This window comes from Rhinopithecus roxellana, chromosome 14, assembly GCF_007565055.1.
Source record: "Rhinopithecus roxellana isolate Shanxi Qingling chromosome 14, ASM756505v1, whole genome shotgun sequence".
NCBI lineage: Eukaryota > Metazoa > Chordata > Mammalia > Primates > Cercopithecidae > Rhinopithecus > Rhinopithecus roxellana.
This window is the reverse complement of record NC_044562.1, coordinates 21,519,197-21,540,926: the sequence shown is the minus strand read 5'-3', so window position 1 is coordinate 21,540,926 and position 21,730 is coordinate 21,519,197. Positions and strand designations below refer to the sequence as shown.

Below are 21,730 nucleotides of genomic sequence, written 5' to 3'. Positions count from 1 at the left end.
ATCTCATACAAAACTCCACTTCAAGGCCAAGGCCAAGTGTGGTGGCTCACACCTGTAATCCCAGCACCTTGGGAGACCAAGGCAGGAGGATCACTTCAGGGTAGGAGTTTGAGACCAGCCCAGGCAACACAAAATAGCAAGACCCTGTCTTTGTAAACAAACAAACAAACAAAAATCCTACTTCAAGAGAGAGTCAGACTAGTGGTTATCCTGTGAGAGCCTAAGTTCAGATAAGGTGAAAATAATCTCAATGGGTGAAAATTGCAAAAGAAACAAAACAAAAATGTTGTGTTTTAGGTTTGTGGCCTGAGACTGTAAGCAAAAGGACCTGTCTGATATGGGCTACTCTCTAGTTTTATAATGAGTACACTTGGCACCATAGCTGATGAGACAGGGGCTCTGTCAATCCTGGAACTGCTGAGAGGTTTGGTGATTCTGGGAACACCTGTCTAGGGTGGGGATGGGGCATGGCTCAGAGGATGGTGGTCTATGTAGGGTCTAAGTCTTATTTCAGGTGCTTGGCACAAAAAAGGTAGTCAATTGATTTTTTTTTTTTTAAGTCAAAGAATAAACAGTGGCACAGATATTGTCATTGAATACAACAGTCTTTGTTATTTTCAGGAACAATGAGGCCTAATATCAAACTCAACCTGTAATTTTTATAAATGGAACATGTTATTGATTTGTGTGATTATGCTAGCATGCAGAAAGTTTCTTTGTTAGACATTCGTTTATTTAGTCAGCAATTATGTACATGTAACTTCAACACGTATGTAAGAATCTAATCTGGGTTAGATTCTATAAGAGGCTATAAAGATATTAATCATAATCCCTAGACTTGATAGGCTTTTTGTCTAGTTTGAGAAACAACTTGTACAACATAGGATATCACACAAGTGGTACAGATAAGCTTCTATATGAGAGAATAACCTCCAGCTAGACATTCCGCAAAACCACAGATTTTTATATTTTAAAAGTATGAATTATTAGGTGATTTCAAAAAGGACTTGTGGGCTCTGACTCCAGGCACTCAACACTTTGAAGGGCTTCATATTAGTTATAGTCACTCAATCGTGCTATGCTTTCCTGAGGAGATGTAAGGCGTTAGCCACTCATAAACATGACCTTTTGGTGACAGGAGAAAGTAAATAAATGTCTCAAAAAAGTATGAATTTTATTTCTAGTTTTTGCAAGAATCTGGAAGTATTGTGCCTGTAAAAACACTGGCACCATAGATGACATGCTGGAATTATTGCATGAAAATCCTACAGGGTTGGAGTGTTTAGGTTATCTGGTTCATTTGGATCTTGCAAGGAAATCTGTTTTTATACAAGTTATTGAAAACTTTTCAAAGGAGCATTTTTACCCTTTTAATTCTTACGAAATTAATTATCTTTTTGACGATGGAATATCTCAGGGTTTATCCAAGTCATTATTATGGATGGTCCCTGGTTCATTTTTGTTCAAAATATTCACTCTTACTCTAATAGATTATGTTTCTTGAGAGCTGGGATCATATCTTTTACACACCCAGTGCTAAAGCAATAGTACCAACTCAATAAATGTCAATTGAATGAGCAGGTTCCTAGCTCAGTGCCTTGCACAAAACTGGAGCTTAATGTTTGTTGATGGGGTGAAGAGGGGGATACTTATCAGGGGCCACATGCATGGGAAGTGGATACTGAGACAGAGGTGGGTGAGTCAAAGGTTTATTGGGCAGTGACACTTGTGACAGTCCAGGGCATGAAGCAGAAGCAGTATCAGGCAGGAGGAGCCACCTGACCTCGATGAAGGAGGCGGGACAACAGAATCTCTGCCAATCTGGAGGAGCTCAGGAGCAAAACTGGCCAGCTAGAGGAATGCCTCACAGGGAGAAATGGCCAGGCTCTTGCTCCGCCCCTGCTCAGCGTGGACGGAGAGCCACAAGAGAACAGGCAGCCCTGCCCTGGAATGCCAAGGTGCCTGAAAGAGCTGCAGCTAGAAGCTGTCAGGCAACAAAGCTCCAACCCTGACGCTGGGCCTGAGTTCTTTCTTAAAGGTGGGGGAACCTGCATAGTGCATCTTCTAGACACGTGTGTGACAGGACTTGTAAAATGGCTCTATTTTGGATGCTTCATGGTGTATATACGTTGAAACCTTTTTTGACCGAATATTATTCTGTACCAGCAACATTTTCAGAATTTCTGTGAATTATTTGAATGCTAGAGGAAATTTGAATCTATCTGTATATTTTTCAGACCAGTTATCTTTCAGGGAAATAATATTTTAGTCCATAATAAATATTAATATTAGTCTTATGATTCTTTACATTTATGGGTTAGGCATTTTTCTCTCTTCCTAAAAATATTTTAAATCAAATCTTTCTGAACCTCAGTTTCTTCGTCTCTAAAATAATTATGATAAAAGCATTACACTAGCAAATTGTTACAGGATTAAATAAGAGAACATGTGAAAAGTGAAAAGTATGATGCTGGGAACATTCAATACATGTTCATTCAAAACAGACAGGAAAGAAGGAAAAAGAGCTCATGTTCAGAACTAGTATGGACTAGGCCTTCCTAGGTGTCTTCATTCATTTTGTGCTGCTGTAACAAAAAAGACCTGAGACGGGATTATTGACTTCTCACAGTTCTGTCTGGGAAATCCAAGATCAAGGCCCCCACAGGTTTGGCGTCTGCTGAGGGCAGGACTCTGCCTCCAGGATGGCAACTTGATGCTGTGTCTTCATATGGCAGAGGGCAGGAGGGCAAAAGCGATGAGCTCTCTCTGTCAAGCCTTGTTATCAGGGCATCTAATCCCATTCGGGAGGGCTCCACCATTGTGACTTAATGACCTATTCAGGCCCCACCTCTTAATGCTGTGACATTGGTGAACATGTTTCAGCATGAATTTTAAAGGGGATGCAAACATTCAAACCACGACACTAGGTGAGAACATTAGACTCTTGGCACAGCCTCCATGAAACAAGCTTTAGCTTTGGAAAAATGTATTTTAGAAATTCCAAGCTTCTTGCTTTCCTGCCATCATCTATTTACTGACTTATGTGATCCCCGCCCCCCCCAATATCTCTTGGGAAAGATAATGATGTTTTTGACATTTTATAAGTGTGCTTCATGAAACAATACAATCAATTCTTCATGTAATAAAGATATATGCAAATTTTGACATAAAATAAAAGAAACTTTTTTTTTGGGTGAATTGCAGTACTGATATCAGTGCTTTAGTGGAAGAAATCCAGAAGGCAGAACCTCTAATCACAGCTTCACGAACAGAGCAAGTCAAACTTTTGATACAGAGGTTACAAGAGAAACTTGGCCAGCACAGCAATCATACATTCTATCTTTTTAAGGTAATGGATTTACAAAAACATCAGATAGAAGAATTTCAGTGAAATGATTGATACTTTATTTATTTTTCTTTCCCTAAAAATTTTTTTCCATGAAAAATGCATGTCAGTGTGTGACTGTAGTGCCTCACATGTTTGCTAAGATTGTCCCAATAATTATTTGTTAAATGAACGAGTGAAATCCAAAACACTTATTTCTTGAGAGGTTAAATAAAGATATCAGCTCCTCACATAAGGATAAATTTAAAGGGTTATTATTATTAAGATAGTTTTAAGTTCTGGAATAAGTAAAGCTTTTTTCTAGTTAAAGTAACATTAAGAAGTTGTGTTTTATGACAAATCAACATTTCATATTTTCTGCCTTCATGTGAACTAAACCATATTTCAGTAAATTATTTATTTGTATGACATATAATTTTAATGTGATGTAAATATGCTTTTTAAATAGTTTTTTGATGATTAAATATAGCAAATCTAGTCATTTAGTACTTCAAGAAAAGCTTTTAATTTTCCTTTGTCATTATCTTAGAATTACTTCGTATTACACTGCTTTTATCTTTTATGATTTAAATATAATTATGATAATAAAATATAATTATTAGTTATATACTCACCTGATACAAAATATCCAGGCATTTGTTTCTGGAAGAGGATGTTATAGTCTTGTAATATTTCTTTGTCCAGCAGGTGGCACTGTTTAATTTCAAATATGAGCTATATAACAAGCATGTCTCATAATTTATTCTCCAAAGGGAATATTTTTGATAGTGAAAGTACATGCTATTAATAGTTATATTTGGGTAACAGACATAACGTGGACTGTCCCAGCCCAGCCAATCACTCTTAATAGACTGTCCAATCTATATATATGCGTTCAACAAATATTCATGTAACATTCACTGTGTGTTAGATGTTGTAGGGATTGAAAGATAAAGAAGACATATTCTGACTCTAAAGGAGCTTCAGGATTCATAAAGTAATAATACATTGTCAAATCTTTATTGAAACATATTTAGTGTATTGCCTATATACCCAGTCTATACATATGTACAAACTATGTGCCATATGTAAAAGAAAATGTTACCAATTAGTGCTATCAATAAGATACTACATAGCACTAATTGGTAACACTTAGTGGTATCAATAAGATGCCACATAGCACTGTCTAAAGGTAAATCTGATGTATAATTAAGACAAAATTGAATGTCTTCATTGGTTTGAAGTTATAACCAACAAATTACATTTAATTTGGCTTGAGTCTAAAAAATGGTGTTTTCTTTCATTGAAGGTTCTCAAAGCACATATATTGCCACTGACTAACGTTGCACTTAACAAATCGGGCTCATGGTAAGATTCTCTTTTTATATCTAATTTTTAGCAATGAAACAAATTTCTGTGTTTATCAAAGATTCCAGTTTGCTAAGTACATAATATATTCATTTTTCTGATTTCAGTACCCTCTTGGATATTGAGGAGAAATATAAGCCCTTTTTCCCACTATTCTAATCTGAGTTTTCTGTCATATTCATGCCACAGTGAATGGGAGGCATCTTGGGTTCTCAGCAAATGTGGCTTGTGAAGAACTCAACTCAGGAATGAGTCAGGCAGGGTGGCCTCATATCTAACTTGATTGGCTGTGATCAGTCTATTCAGAGCAGGCGTTTTCCAGAGCAGTGATCTGGGGTATGGTGAACAGTAGCTTCAAGTCTCTATTGAGAGCATGGCTGTGATCAGCTTGGGAGCTGACATGCTAGGTAGCAGAGACGAGGGAGAAGCCTCCTCTTGACCTACAGACATAAAATAAACACAAAATAGACATACAATAAGCAGTTTGCTAGGGCTTCCATAATAAAGTAGGGCAAACTGAGTGGCTTACACAACCAAAATTTATTGTGTCACAGTTGTGGAGGTTAGAGGTCAGAGGTCAAGGTGTCATCAGGGTCAGTTCCTTCTGAGGCCATGGGAAAGAAGCTGTTCCACAGTTCCTGTAGCTTCTGGTGGTTTGCTGGCCATCTTTGATGTGGAGAAGCATCACCTGGAGCTCTGCTCTCATCTTCACGTGGTTTTCCTTGTGCGTGTCTGTGTCTATATGGCCCGTTCTTATATGGACATATTGAATTAGGGCCCACCCTACTGCGGCATGATCTCATCCTAATTTAACGAACTCTTTTATTTTTTTAGAGGGAGTTTCACTCTTGTTGCTTAGGCTGGAGTGCAATGGCGTGATCTTGGTTCACTGCAACCTCCAGCTGCCAGGTTCAAGGGCTTCTCCTGCCTCAGCCTCCTGAGTAGCTGGGATTACAGGAGCCTGCCACCACGCCCAGCTAATTTCTTGTATTTTTAGCAGAGACGGGGTTTCTCCATGTTGGTCAGGCTGGTCTCGAACACCTGACCTCAGGTGATCTGCCTGTCTTGGCCTCCCAAAGCACTGGGATTCCACTGCGCCCGGCCCTAACTTAACTGTTAATAATTATATCTGCAATGACCTTATTTCCAAATAAATTCATATTCTAAGGTTCTGGGGGTTAGGACTTCAACATATAAATTTAGAGGGCTTATATTTCAACCCATAAAAGTATCTATAGTATATATGTGTATAGTTGCAAATGTGAGTTTGCATCTATCCAAAGGTAGAGAAAGTCTGTGGGAGAAGATGGTAGAAGGAAAATACCTAGGAGAAATCAAAGATACCTTGTCTTGTCAACCTGCCTGTTTAGTTGAGTTTTGCTATTAGACTTTTCTTCACCTTTTATTGTTACCACTTGACATTCAGACTGGCTTTTCAATTTTGTGGATTGTTTTCTGTGCTGGGGAAATACATTTTTGTTATACTTTTGAAGCAATATTTTGATTTCAGAGATATTTTAAAAAGAAAGTCTCTTTCCTAATTGAATGTTGAAGGAATGATTAAGATGCTGCTATTTTACATTATGCTCGACTCACTATTCCTGTAGGAGAATGTTAAAGGAACCATTCATTTGTTTATTAAATAGAATATAGGCCGAGTGTGGTGGTGCACACCTGTAATCCCAGCACTTTGGGAGGCCAAGGAGGCAGATCACGAGGTCAGGAGTTGGAGATCAGCCTGGCCAACATGGTGAAACCCCATCTCTACTAAAAATAAAAATAAAAATTAGACAGACATGGTGGTGCATCTCTAATCCCAGCTATTCAGGAGGCTGAGGCAGGAGAATTGCTTGAGCTTGGGAGGCAGAGGTTGCAGTGAGCTGAGATTGCACCACTGCACTCCAGCCTGGGTGACAGAGCAAGACTCTGTCTCAGGGGTGGGGTGGGGGTGGGGCTGGAACAACGGAATATATCACAATTTAAATATTGTTCTCAATTTAACTTTTTATTCTGCACACATGATTTCCATTGTAAAAAGCATAATAGGCCAGGTGTGGTGTGTCACACCTGTAACCCCAGCACTTTGGGAGGCTGAGACAGGCAGGTCACCTGAGTTCAGTAGTTTAAGACCAGCCTGACCAACATGGTGAAACCCCATCTCTACTAAAAACAGACACAAAAATATAGCCAGGCATGGTGGCGGGTACCTGTCATCCCAGCTACTCAGGAGGCTGAGGCAGGAGAATCGCTTGAACCTGGGAGGCAGAAGTTGCAGTGAGCCGAGATCATGCCATTGCACTCCAGCCTGAGTGACAGAGCGAGACTCCCTCTCAAACAAACAAACAAACAAACAAAACAGCATACTAAATAGAGTTATTATCCTGCAGGTAAAACATGAAGTGTTTATTAACACACTGCCATTCTTCCCTGCAACACGTTTATATTCCTTGTGTTAGCTTTATCACAGGAAGCTACGATCGGACGTGCAAGCTCTGGGACACTGCGTCTGGAGAGGAGCTGAACACCCTGGAGGGCCACAGGAATGTGGTTTATGCCATAGCATTCAACAATCCTTATGGGTGTGTTCATCCTTTCACGTATTTGTTCATTAATTCATTTATTCATCCCTCCATCTGCTTGGGGAGAAAGGGAAGCAGACAAGAGGTCTAAACTGACTGAGTGCTTGGTATGCGCTTTGGAAGCCTTTTAAATACCTCCTTCAATGCTTAAAGGGGTCTTTGGGTTACCTATCACTATCCTCATACAGAATACAAGGTTTAAGTCCAGGCGCGGTGGCTCTCGCCTGTAATCCCAGTACTTTGGGAGGCCGAGGCAGTGGGTCACTTGAGCTCAGGAGTTTGAGACCAGCCTGGCCAACGTGGTGAAACCCCATCTCTACTAAAAATTCAAAAATTAGCTGGGCTAATGTATGTACTGTATGATGGCGGGTGCCTGTAGTCCCAGCTACTCGGGAGGCTGAGGCAGGAGAATCACTTGAACCCAGGAGGTGGAGGTTGCAGTGAGCTGAGATTGCACCATTGCACTCCAGCCTGGGCAACAGAGTGAGACTCTGACAAAAAAAGAAAAAAGAAAAAAAAAGAATACAATGTTCAAGTATGCTTCCAAGGATCACATGGTAGTAAAGAGGAGAGCTGGAGTTCATGCTCAGGCAAGACTTGACTCTCAACCCTTGGAAGTTCCAACAGGCAGTGCATGCTGATGTTCACAGCTCTGGGCTGGTGCCTCTGGGGGAATGTGACATATACACACAGCATGGTTTACTTCATTTAGAAGTTAATTTACAGTCTTGCCAGGCAGGAAAAAAAATGTGTGTGGCAACATGCCAACATGCTAAATAACAGTACCAAGTACAACAGAAGTATTTTTAAGCCAACCTCTAGGTAATTGACAGGAGATTACCCAGTGTCCTCTATTCTTCCTCACCACACACTGCTGATTCCCATGGCACCCTGAGCATCTGTAGCAATGAAGATACCCACTGGAATGGGCATTCTCCTCCCACTGGTTAGGTTCTAAACTGATCAAGAGTTAGTTGTATTTGTCGACCAATGTGCTTATGTTGGTTGTGCTTTCAATTGTAATTGTGTAACATAACGTGTAATTTAACTAAATATTACATAAACGAATAAAATATGAGTGGAAAAGAAACCTGGTCTTTTCTAGGGAAGCATAGATAAGGCAAATCTTTGAAAAATTGTTTCACAACTAAAGGAAGTTGTGGATGAGATCAATGTTCAATTGGAAAGCATACTGTCAAAATCTAGAAAAATTCTGCACTCAGATTGTTCTGCATGTGTGTTTAAGTTCTTTAAGTTCTCATTCCATTTGCAAGAAAAGAAAACTAGATATTGGCCGGGTGCGGTGGCTCAAGCCTGTAATCCCAGCACTTTGGGAGGCCGAGACGGGCGGATCACGAGGTCAGGAGATTGAGACCATTCTGGCTAACACGGTGAAACCCCGTCTCTACTAAAAAAAAAAATGCAAAAAAGCTAGCCGGGCGAGGTGGTGGGCGCCTGTAGTCCCAGCTACTCGGGAGGCTGAGGCAGAAGAATGGCATGAACCCGGGAGGCGGAGCTTGCGGTGAGCGGAGATCCGGCCACTGCACTCCAGCCCGGGCGACAGAGCGAGACTCCGTCTCAAAAAAAAAAAGAAAGAAAACTAGATATTGTAGAGGTTTGATAACATTTCTGAAAGACAAATGGTGAACTCCACTTAGCTGACACATAATCAAAGAAAGACAGTGCCCTCTTGTGAAAAGATTGGCAAACAAATATATATTTCTATCTAGTGGAGTATACATTTTTTAGACAAGCATGTATGTTTTCATGATTGCACATGCTAAATGAATGTTTCCATAGATGAAGCTGGTTCTATAAATGTGGCTCATTTACTCTAGTGTTATGATGACTAGAACAAAACAGTAAATGATTTAACAATTAAGAGAAGAGATCACTGTGATTTCTCCTGGTGAGAGTCTTTAGAGATGGTGTGAGCCGAAAGCGGAAGCCAGAAGGATGAAGGTGGTGAGCAGTGGAGAGGACACACGGAGCAAAGAGACCTCAGCAGCTCAGTGTTTCAAGGAGGGGATTCATCAGGCACACTCAGTGGCCAGTCTCTGCAGTGAGCACTTCATGTTGAGAAACAGAAGTGTGTGAGGTCGGAGCATTCAGTGGAGTTTAAACTCTGTCCTGTAGGACTGAGTTGCCATCAAGGGTTTAGGAACAAAAAGTGGAACAATGAAAGTGATGTTTTAAATAGAAGGATAGCTCTGGCAGAGAGAAGAGGTCAGAGGGTTTGGATGTGAGAAGAAACAGGACACCAGGGGGTCATTTAGGATGCAGACGCGACAATACACTCGTAATAAAGTAATACACTCATTGCCTGGGTAGGGGCGGAAAGAATAGAGGAATTTCATAAAAATTTGATACACTTAGAATAGACATTTTATACTATAGTTTAAAAATTTGATATCTAGGTTGCCCATATAATATCTGTAAAAAAGTAATACCCTTTCAAAAGATGTTAATTGTGATGGCACCAAACTTAAATTGGTACATTAAAATGATTAAACATTCCAATTAAGTTTTAGAAAGTTTAACTTTGATCTATGCATTTTTATATTCCAGAGAATGACAGTTTTTATAATACCTTATTACACCAGCTTATGAAAAGATAAAGATTTTATTGAAATTATAAATGACACTATTTTACTTCTGGTATAATTCCTATTTTCATTGCAATGCTATTTAAAGGATATTCTCTGTAACATAACGCCATATCCTTTAATAGTCTACTTAACAAACGTGACGTGTTTGGGTGTCTATCTGAGAGTGATGTTTTCTCTTGTTGGAGAGGTGAGGGATACTTTTTGACCCTTCAACTGAATTCTACCAAGAGCCCCTGATGAAAAACCCCCTCATCCAATCAGTTATCCTCGCCTGATGATTCATGTATGCATGAATGCAGTGTTTCTCATTGCACTTTGGGGTCACTGGGGTTTTGGTAGCATGAATTCAACACAATCACCAAAGAATAAGAGGGAGTGTGTGTGTGTGTGTGTGTGTGTGTGTGTGTGTGTATTAGAGAGAGAGAGATTAAAAAAAACTTCAACCAAATTTACTGTTTATCTGCTTTATACCTTAGGGCAGGTGTAAGCTTTGATTCAATACAGTAATTCTCAAACACATTGACATGAGAGATATTGTTGTGGGAAGTCAGGGACCCCGAACGGAGGGACTGGCTGAAGCCGTGGCAGAAGAACATAAATTGTGAAGATTTCATGGACGTTTATTAGTTCCCCAAATTAATACTTTTATAATTTCTTACACCTGTCTTTACTGTAATCTCTGGACATACATTGTGAAGATTTCATGGACACTTATCACTTCCCCAATGAATATCCTTGTGATTTCCTATGCCTGTCTTTACTTTAATCTCTTAATCTCGTCATTTTCTTTGTAAACTGAGGAGGATGAATGTCGCCTCAGGACCCTGTGATTATGTCAACTGCACAAACTGTTTGTAGAGCATGTGTGTTTGAATATGAAATCTGGATATCTTTAAAAAAGAACAGGATAACAGCGATGTTCAGGGAACAAGAGAGGTAACTTTGAACTGGCCGCCGGTGAGCTGGACGGAAACAGAGCTATATTCCTCCTCTTTCATAAGCAAATAGAAGAAATATCGCTGAATTCTTTTTCTTAGCAAGGAACATCCCTGAGAAAGAGAATGCACCCTGAAGGTAGGCTTATAGACAGCCCCTTTTTAAGGCGTCCCGTCTTTTATGGTTGAAGCCGATGGGATGAAATAACCCTGGTCTCCTATAGTGCTCCCAGGCTTACTAGGATGGAAAAATTCCCACCTAATAAATTTTGGTCAGACAGGTTATCCGCTCTCAAACCCTGTTTCCTGATAAGATGTTATCAATGACAATGCATGCCCAAAACTTCGTTAGCAATTTTAATTTCACCTCATCTGGTGATCCTGTGATCTCACCCTGCCTCCATTTGCTTTGTGATGTTTTCTTACCTTGTGAAGTATGTGATCTCTGTGACCCACACCCTATTTGTGCACTCCCTCCCGTTTTGAAAATTGCTAATAAAAACTTGCTGGTTTTATGGCTTGGGGAACATCACGGATCCTGCCGACATGTGATGTCTCCCCCGGACACCCAGCTTTAAATTTCTCTCCCTTGTGCTCTTTCTCTTTATTTCTCAACCCAGCCGAGACACTTAGGAAATAGCAAAGAACCCACGTTAAACATTGGGAGCAGGTACTCCCAATAAGATATCTTCTATAACGTGGTGTCATGTGGATATAGAGAACAGTTTGTGGTAGAATAGATATCAGTCAAGAAACAACAACTCCAGACTCATATGTTTGAGGGGCAGGAAGTGTGAAAAAAAATTGAGGGAACTGATAAAGAATGTACATAATGAGACCTCATCTCTCCAAAAAAATAAAAAATATTAGCCAAGCATGGTGACATGTACCTGTAGTCCCAGCTACTCAGGTGGGAGGATTGCTTGAGCTCTGGAGGTTGAGATTGCAGTGAGCTGAGATTGCACCACTGAATTCTAGCTTGGGCAACAGAATAAAATTCTGTCTCAAAAAAAGAAAAAAAAAAAAGTGCAAGGCTTTGAGCTTATCTTGAGCACATATTGGAAGACATCAGCAGCTGAAGTAAAATGCCCTGGGCTGGATGCCAGAGGTGAAAGCCTGGTCAGATACGCTGTTAGGAAGCTTTGGGTGCGTGAGTGTTTGCCAATATAAGCTACCCTTCAATCATTGACAAAGAGGGTGCCACTGTGCTTTAGTCTGAGAGATCACGTAGACACTACAGAAATATGGGTGTCCCGGGACAAGGGAGAGAATCAAGGCATCAGTGTTAGTCTGGATAAATATAAATTTCTAGTCTGCTTTAGGATATATGTGTTGGGTGGTGAGATCTCTTACACTTTGGGAAAATGAGCTTGTGCTGTACATGATAATCCAATTGAGTGAACACCTTGAAGAGTTGGTATAAAAGACAGATGTAAGCCAGGGTTAAAAGGAAAGGTTTTAGTTCCAAGTTCAAAGGCCAAACAGGGTAATCTACTCTTGCTTGTTGGATGTTGACGACAGTCCTGCCCCTCAGTCACTATGGGAAGCCTCTTAGTTGAAAGTCACTGAAGTCTTTGTATTTCCTTTCTAAGCCCTCTTACAACTGGAATAATATAGGCATTATTTCCTCAGGAGAACAAGCACTGTCTAAATTCTCAAAACCTTATTAACCATATTTTTAATGGGATTTATCTTTTTTCATTTTTCTTTTACATTCACTGTTATTCTTTTCCATATACTTATGAACAGAATTTTCCTATGTTTACACAGTTCATACTATACGTTATTTATTTTAATTTGTAAGTAATTTTCTAAACTAAACCTTTTGCTACATTCATTAAACTCGTTTTAAAAATTGCTATAATCCCTGTAAACTGGTTCAACCATTGTGGAAAACAGTATGGCGATTCCTCAAGGACCTAGAACTAGAAATACCATATGACCCAGCCATCCCATTACTGGATATATACCCAGAGGATTATAAATCATGCTGCTATAAAGACACAAGCACACGTATGTTTACTGCGGCACTATTCACAATAGCAAAGACTTGGAATCAACCCAAATGTCCATCAGTGACAGACTGGATTAAGAAAATGTGGCACATACACACCATAGAATACTATGCAGCCATAAAAAAGGATGAGTTCGTGTCCTTTGTAGGGACATGGATACAGCTGGAAACCATCATTCTCAGCAAACTATTGCAAGAACAGAAAACCAAACACCACATGTTCTCACTCATAGGTGGGAATTGAACAATGGGATCACTTGGACTCTGGAAGGGGAACATCACACACCAGGGCCTATTATGAGGAGGGGGCAGAGGGGAGGGATGGCATTGGGAGTTATACCTGATGTAAATGACGAGTTGATGGGTGCTGACGAGTTGATGGGTGCAGCACACCAACATGGCACAAGTATACATATATAACAAACCTGCATGTTGTGCACAAGTACCCTAGAACTTAAAGTATAATTTAAAAAAATTGTTATAATCCCAAACAAACATACCTATAACTTTGAAACCTTTGAAATTAAATGTGTAAATTGATACCACTCAAAAATTAGACTTTTATTATCCACTGAAACAAATTTAAGATTGCTTATAGCTTTAGAAGTGAAGTAAATTTTTTACTCATGTATTAACATCTCTTATCTTAGTTCAGTTTATTATATAACATGTCTTTTTTTTAATATTCCACATTTCTTTTAAATCTTAGTGACAAAATTGCCACTGGGTCCTTTGATAAAACTTGCAAACTCTGGAGTGTAGAAACAGGAAAATGTTACCATACTTTCAGGGGTCATACAGCAGAAATAGTGAGTATATTTAACAATTTATTATTTTATTTTATGTTGCTGTTTCTTTTTAGGATTCTATTATAAAAGTAGTGGAGCCACTTTTATAATTAGTTTTCAAATTCTACCCCATGTTTTTAGTCTGCCTATATTTATATGGTGGTACCAATACAATTTAAAAATTACTCTAGTTAATATCTTGCAGATTCTATAAAGAATTGTATCCTGCATTGACTAAGTAGACACGTAATATGATACATTTATAAATATAATAACCAATCTTACTTTTTCTTTTTCATTGACTTTTCTTTAAAGTACTGACTCAATAAGGGTCAATTAAGTGATAAAAACAGTTTTTAATATAATTTTTAAACTACTATATGAAATATTTAGGCTGATTGTTCTCTGTGTATCATTAGAGCCCAAATTTGCATGAATAGTCTGATACTCGAAACAGTTTTCACTATTGGGAAGCCCTTTTCCTTGACCAATTCTGAGATGTATCTTATAACAATTAGTGCAATAATTGGCATTCCGTAAGAACAGATGATAGGTCTTAAAAATAAACAGGCTGCTGCTCCTGATGATTAGTATACCTTAAATGTTTTTAATCAAAGATTTAAATATGGAAAAATTGATCTGATTTTAACAAATCCCCAAGTTATGTTTTGGCCTGTTAGTGGGGATCACCCCTTTCCCTCCATTTCTGGCCTTCATTAGGTAGAATGATTCTTTAGATATTTAACTCACTTCCCTTGTTGTACTTTGAAGTTATTCTTAAGTGGATAATACCAAAAGAGAATCCACAAATAGAAGGTACCCAATGCAGTAGTGGTATAAAAATAATAGAGACTTTTAAGGGTGAAAGAGAGAAAAGGCTAAAGCAGGAAAGAAAATATAACCACTTCTCCCATCATTGTCAGCAGGGAAATATAGCTCAGTACTTTTTGAATTGAACAGAGACATAAAAAGAATGTGCTAATAAGTATTATTAGATGAAGAGGGGAAATTGATAACAAAGAGTGACGGATCTTTTAACCTCAGTATTCACTGGAAGAAAAGATACCTGCTGTGAACCAGAAAAAGCAAACAAGAACATACAGGGGTGGAGGGAGGGAAAGCAAGCCACAGCGGTGACAGCTTTTGTGAATAGTTGGTGACAGCCAATCTGCCAGCAGTGTTCAAGTTCTAGCACCCACTCCCACCCCGGAACTGAGGAACAAGATACTTAGGACAGACTGTAGAATGCTTAGAAATATTTCTTGAGGATAACGAAGTTACCTGTAGGTGGGAAAGGGTCCTGTATCCTGCTAATTTATGTACACCTTAAACAAAACAAGAACAAAAACAGTCTGCTTATTTTAGAAGTAAAATTCATTTACACTCATCCTAAACATTCATGGTGTATTAATCCACCAATAACTCATGCTCTGTTGAAGGTACTTTGCTAGTGACTAGGAATACGGCAGTGAAACATAACTGATCCTTTGACAGCTCTTGCTGTTTGAGAGGCACTGTCCTAAGCCCCTTTACGTAGACAGGTATTAGCTTAGTTGTGCCTCATAGCAACCCTAAGAGGAAGGTATTTCCCCATTTTACAGAGTAGGGTACTGAGGCATTGAAAGCTTAAGTAACTTGCCCAAAGTCAAAGAAAAACATAGTGCTGAGGAGTGGAAAAATACAGAATATCAGAGGTCAGAAAAGTCAGGAATATCAGAGGTCAGAAAAGTCAGGAAACTCCCCTTAATGCTAAAAACAACAAGGTTATCTGGAAAGTCCCTAGCAGGGCAAGTGGCCGTTTATGGTTTGGTCAAAGGGCAGGAAAGTGGCCGTTTGTGGTTTGGTCAAAGGGCGGGAACCAACGAATAACTGACTAATGTTTAACTTTAAATGTCAGCCGATTGTAAACCTACAACTGTACAAATCCCCAGTGACTCTGTAACTTGCTGTAACTCGTTTGTGTCTGACTATAAAAGATGGCTGAACACCGAGCTCAGGGTCTCTCCCTAGGATCTGATACCTAGCTAGAGGGAACCGAGCTCGAACTCGAAATAAAGCAATCCCTGCCGCTTGGCTTTGTCTCTGGACTCTGGTGGTTGCTTTTGGGTCATCGCGAGTCTGGGCATTACATCTTGGGGGCTCGTCTGGGATTGCCCCTAAGCCCACCAGACCCCAGGCCAATGGGTCATCGCAAAAGTGAGTAAGCCGGCTCTGTTTATATGTTGTCTGTCTGCCTCTGAATAATCCCGCGGGGTCTGTATATGAGACTGATCTAGTCCTGGCGGACGTGCTATAGGACAGTCAGTGGAGGCCGGTGGGAGACGTCCTCTGGTGCTCATCTGGGGCTCTGTAGTCTGTGGCCCATCTGCTTCTGGTCGGGTCCTAAGCCCGAGACGCGCTAGCGATCAATATATCTTGGTTGTTGGAAGTTATCTGTTGCTACTAATTTACCTTGATTTACAGGAGCTTTGGAGCCAGTCCTGTACCAGGCACTAATATCCCTTACCACCCATCGTCTATCAACAGGACTTCCTCGGAATGGGCAACTCCCAGACCACACCACTTTCTCTCCTTGTCAATAATTTAAAAAATGTGAGAGCAAGGGGACATGATCTCAGTATAGAACTTAAAAAGGGAAAATTAATAACCCTCTGCCGCTCTGAGTGGCCCACCTTCGGTGTAGGCTGGCCAGCTGAGGGAACTCTGTGCCTCCCCATTATCCTCCAGGTAAAATCAAGGGTTTTCCTGCCAGGTCGTTCGGGACACCCAGATCAGATTCCCTACATTTTAGTCTGGCAAGATCTGGTGGAAAATCCGCCCCCGTGGCTAGCTCCCTTTCTGCTGACCTCTGAACCCTGTAAAACCCTAGTTGCGCAACCAACTGGGACCACCAAAAGACCAAAAACTCCAACTGCCCCCTTGCCCCCTGTGTTGCCTGACAGCCAGGACCTCGCATCCTTGGAACCCCCGCCTTATCCTCCCCTTCCCGGACCCCATGCCCAAGCCCAACCGGCTGCACTCCCAGGAAGCCATGAGAGCCGAGAAGCGGCCGCGGCGCCAGGAGAAACTGAAAGTGAACATGGCTCAGGAGAGCCGGCAGGGCGAACGCGCGGGCGTGTCCAGCGTGGGGCAACTCTGCGAGTTCCCGATTCCACTGTAGCGCTCCCCTTAAGGGAAACAGGACCCCCCGATGACACAGGTAACCCTAGACTCCAGTATTGGCCATTCTCTACCAGTGACCTGTACAACTGGAAAACTCAGAATGCCCGGTTCTCTGATAACCCCAAGAACCTAACAGCCCTTCTAGATAGTGTCATGTTCACTCATCAGCCCACCTGGGATGACTGCCAACAGCTTCTCTGCATTCTGTTCACAATGGAGGAACGGGAGAGAATCCAGGTAGAGGCTAGAAAGTTGGTTCCTAGAGATGACAGTCAACCGACTGCAAACCCTGACCTCATTAATACAGCATTTCCCTTGATCAGGCCAACGTGGGACTACAATACAGCGGAAGGTAGGGGAAAGCTACTCGTTTATCGCCAGACTCTAATGGCGGGTCTCCAGGCTGCAGCTCGCAAGCCCACTAATTTGGCTAAGGTATATTCTATTTTACAGGGAAAGACAGAAAGCCCTGCTGTTTATCTAGAAAGACTAATGGAAGCCTTTAGACAGTATACACCTATAGATCCAGAGGCACCTGAAAATCAGGCAGCAGTCGTTATGTCCTTTGTCAACCAGGCGGCCCCAGATATTAAGAAAAAGCTACAAAAATTAGAAGATTTGGAGGGAAAACAGGTCCAGGACCTCCTTCGCATAGCACAGAGAGTTTATAACAACAGAGATGCTCCAGAGGAAAGATAAATTAGGGCCACTGAGAAAATGACCAAAGTCCTGGCAGCGGTTGTCCAAAAAGAACAACCACCACCAGGAAGCACCCAATCCACGCGTGCCCCTAGGCACAATCTGAGTAAAGACCAATGTGCATATTGTAAAGAAATTGGTCACTGGATAAAAGACTGCCCCAAAAAGAAACAGCGCCAGCCAGGCCAAGGACAATGGCAGCCCAAATCTATGCCGATACTAGTTACCCAAGATACAGACTAGGGGAGACGGGGTTCGGATCCCCTCCCCGAACCTAGGGTAACTTTACAAGTGGAGGGGTCCCCGGTCCAGTTCCTGGTCGATACCAGGGCACAACATTTGGTCTTAGTCAAGCCCTATGGAAAGTTATCTTCCAACTCCTCCTGGGTTCAAGGGGCCACAGGAACCAAGAAATATCCATGGACAACCCAGAGAGCAGTAAACTTGGGAACCGGGAAAGTGTCCCATAGCTTCCTGGTCATCCCTGACAGCCCTTGTCCCCTGTTGGGGAGAGATCTGTTGACAAAAATGGGGGCACAAATCCATTTTCAACCAGAAGGGCCCAAAGTGACTGACTCCCAAAACAGGCCACTATCTGTTCTTACCGTAACTCTAGAGGATGAGTACCGGCTTCACCAGGAGTTAACGCCTCCTAACCAAAATATAGACTCCTGGCTCCAGAACTTCCCAGAGGCTTGGGCAGAAACAGGAGGGCTAGGGCTAGCAAAGCACCGTCCTGCCATTTTTGTTGAGCTTAAGCCCGGGATGGACCCTGTTCACGTGCGCCAATACCCAATGGCCCTGGAAGCCAAAGAGGGAATTCTACCACACATCCGCCGTCTCCTAGATCATGGAGTCCTACGCCCCTGCCACTCACCATCGAACACTCCACTGCTACCAATACAAAAACCCAACAGTAAAGAATATAGGCCGGTACAAGACTTAAGAGAAGTCAATAAAAGGGTAATGGACATACACCCGACGGTGCCAAATCCATACACCCTCCTGAGTACCTTGAGTCCTGAAAATCAATGGTATACTGTTCTAGACCTAAAAGTTGCTTTTTTTAGCCTGCCTTTAGCCCCTAAAAGCCAGGAAATTTTTGCCTTTGAGTGGACAGACTCTGAGAGAGGCATAAGTGGCCAACTGACGTGGACCAGACTGCCACAAGGATTCAAAAACCCCCCAACTCTGTTTGATGAAGCCCTCCACGAAGACTTGGGTGAGTACCGATGCCAACACCCCAGTATAACTCTCTTGCAGTATGTTGATGATCTCTTAATAGCGGCAACGTCCCCAGAGGCCTGCATCCAAGGAACCAAAGACCTCCTGAAAACCTTGGGAAACCTGGGTTATTGAGCCTCAGCTAAAAAGGCCCAGATCTGCAGGCCAGAGGTAACCTACTTGGGGTATCTACTTAGAGGGGGACAGCGCTGGCTAACAAATGCTCGAAAAGAGACTGTCCTACAGATCCCCAGACCGCAGTCAACATGACAGGTAAGAGAATTCCTGGGATCTGCAGGGTTCTGCAGACTCTGGATACCTGGCTTCCCTGAACTGGCAAAACCCCTCTATCAGGCTACCAAAGAGCAGCAGCCCTTCAATTGGACTGAAGAGGCTGAACAAGCTTTCCAGTAAATCAAAACTGCTCTGCTCTCGGCCCCCGCGCTGGGTCTTCCGGATGTCTCTAAGCCTTTCCACTTATATGTGGACGAAAGCCGGGGCATAGTGAAAGCAGTATTAACTCAAAATTTAGGTCCCTGGTGCAGAGCGGTTGCATACCTCTCAAAGAGACTGGACCCGGTAGCTGCAGGATGGCCTCCTTGCCTCCGGATGATTGCTGCAATGGCCCTGATGGTCAAAGATGCTAACAAACTGGCCATGGGCCAAGAATTACAAGTCACCACCCCTCATGCTGTTGAAGGCATCCTCCGACAACCCCCTGACCAATGGCTCAGCAACGCTCGGCTTACCCATTATCAAGGGCTGTTGCTAAACCCCCTCAGAATAACATTTAAGCCCCCGACAACCCTAAACCCAGCATCGTTGCTGCCAGACCCAGACTTAAGTAAGCCGCTCCACAACTGTGCTGAAATACTGGCCCAGGTACATGGAGTCAGAGAAGACCTCCAGGACCGACCACTGCCAGATGCAGATCTCACCTGGTTCACTGATGGAAGCAGCTTCATTCACCAAGGACAGAGGTATGCGGGGGCGGCAGTAACCTCAGAGACTGAGATAATTTGGGCTGAGCCTTTACCTCCAGGAACATCGGCTCAAAAAGCTGAGTTAATAGCCTGGGCACAAGCCCTGAAACTAGGCAAAGACCGTAAACTGACAGTATATACTGACCGCCGGTATGCATTTGCCACCGCCCACATACATGGGGCTATATACAGAGAGAGGGGGCTTCTCACAGCTGAAGGAAAAGACATTAAAAATAAAGAAGAAATCTTAAATCTTCTGGCTGCCCTTTGGGAACCCAGAAAGCTGGCTATCGTCCACTGTCCGGGACATCAAAAGGCCACTAACCCAGTCACTCGAGGAAACAACCTGGCTGACCAGATTGCAAAGGACGTGGCTAAAACCACTCCTCAGCTGCTGGCCCTCCAGCTGCCTGATCCCGGGCCCAGAGAGTTGCCCTTCCACCCAGAATACTCAGAAGAAGACCTCCAGTGGATAAGTAAACTCCCCGGAACACAGGTCAGTAATCAGTGGTGGAAAGATTCTAACAACAATACTATTCTCCCAGACAGGTTGGGGCAGCGAATAATAGCACAAATCCACCGAAGCACTCATCTGGGCCCGCGGCGGATGTTAGATTTGATTCAACACACTGGACTAAAAATTAAAAACGCCCCTGAAAAAGTAGACGCCATGGTTAAAAACTGTGTAGTATGTCAACTCAATAATGCCAGTCACGGGACCCAGACCACGGGAAAAAGACACAGGGGAGATAGACCTGGTATATATTGGGAAATTGACTTTACTGAAATAAAGCCAGGAAAATATGGATACAAATATTTACTAGTTTTTATAGATACATTCTCAGGATGGGCAGAAGCTTTTCCGACAAAGAAAGAAACTGCACAGATTGTGGCCAAAAACATCCTAGAAGAAATCCTGCCCAGGTACCGTCAAGCGCCACCAACAAGAAACCCTAGAACCCTAGTGGAAAGGACCATTCCAGGTGATCCTGACCACGCCTACAGCCCTCAAAGTGGAAGGCATCGCCACCTGGATTCATCACACTCACGCCAAGCCTATAGACCCGCTCTCAGACCTTGTTACATCCTCGACGGGAGAGGCAGCAACCTGGACAGTTGACCGGACCAAAGAAAACCCTCTAAAACTTGTTCTACGCCGTCAGCAACCTAAACTGTAACTATGACACCTACCTCCTTTATAACTCTTCTACTTTTATGGATCCCTTGTGGGGAGACCCAGGCGAACCCAGCAACATCCCCTTTTGCTTGGCGTTTCTTCCTGACTGAGAACTGGACCAATTATGCTCAGACAGAAAAAAAGGGCTATGTATTAGGCACTGCTGACTGTCCCCCTGGGGGTTGTAGCACTCCCATCCATCTAAATTTCACTGATTTTAAAAACCAGCCAGGAAAAGCAGCACCCGCAATTTGTTTCCTCTTTGACCAAACACTCTCTTATTGTAATAACTCATGGGTAGAACAAAGTGTCAGCTGTCCATATAGGTCCTGCAAAATTCACACTGTTAAAATCCTAAAAACTTCTGAGTCCCTATCCAGTCAAACGTAGCAGTCACACAATTTCTTTAAAACTACATCAGGCTACACCTGGGTTATCTGGGACCCCTGGGACCCCCGCTGGACTTCCCAGCAAAAAGGGGCTACGTACTTGACTTCAGGAACTACCTGGCCTAGTAGCCATCTCTTTCTCTGGCGTTCCCTTGTTCAGATCCAGACCACCCTACACGCGGCTATACAGAACCAGGAAAGGGAATTAAATGTCCAGCTTTCAACTTTAACTCCTACCCGCCCCTTTTCCTGGTTATCCCTATTAAGAGAAGGGTTAGAAATCGCAAACACCACTGGCATAGGCAATCTCTCTGTATGCTTCTTCTGCGCGGCTCTAGGGCGACCGCCGCTAACTGCAGTTCCACTTCCAGGCCCGTCTAACGCTTCTCTCAGCCTAAACCCTAACAATAGCCACATACCACCCCCGATCCCTGACGTCCCCTTGTTCCTAAACCCTGGACAGACACAAGTTTCCTTT

At 42.4% G+C, this 21,730-nt stretch overlaps 1 protein-coding gene across 1 annotated transcript in view; it reads left to right on the top strand.

Annotated features, from left to right (window-relative positions):
- The window catches only part of DAW1 (dynein assembly factor with WD repeats 1), a 66,007-nt gene that overhangs the window by 15,397 nt on the left and 28,880 nt on the right, over positions 1 to 21,730 (top strand). Inside the window, exons 3-6 of the mRNA XM_030915933.1 lie at positions 3,205 to 3,349; positions 4,635 to 4,693; positions 7,150 to 7,272; positions 13,540 to 13,639. Of these exons, the coding sequence (XP_030771793.1) occupies positions 3,205 to 3,349; positions 4,635 to 4,693; positions 7,150 to 7,272; positions 13,540 to 13,639 (427 nt within the window). The remainder of the gene's footprint in view (positions 1 to 3,204; positions 3,350 to 4,634; positions 4,694 to 7,149; positions 7,273 to 13,539; positions 13,640 to 21,730) is intronic.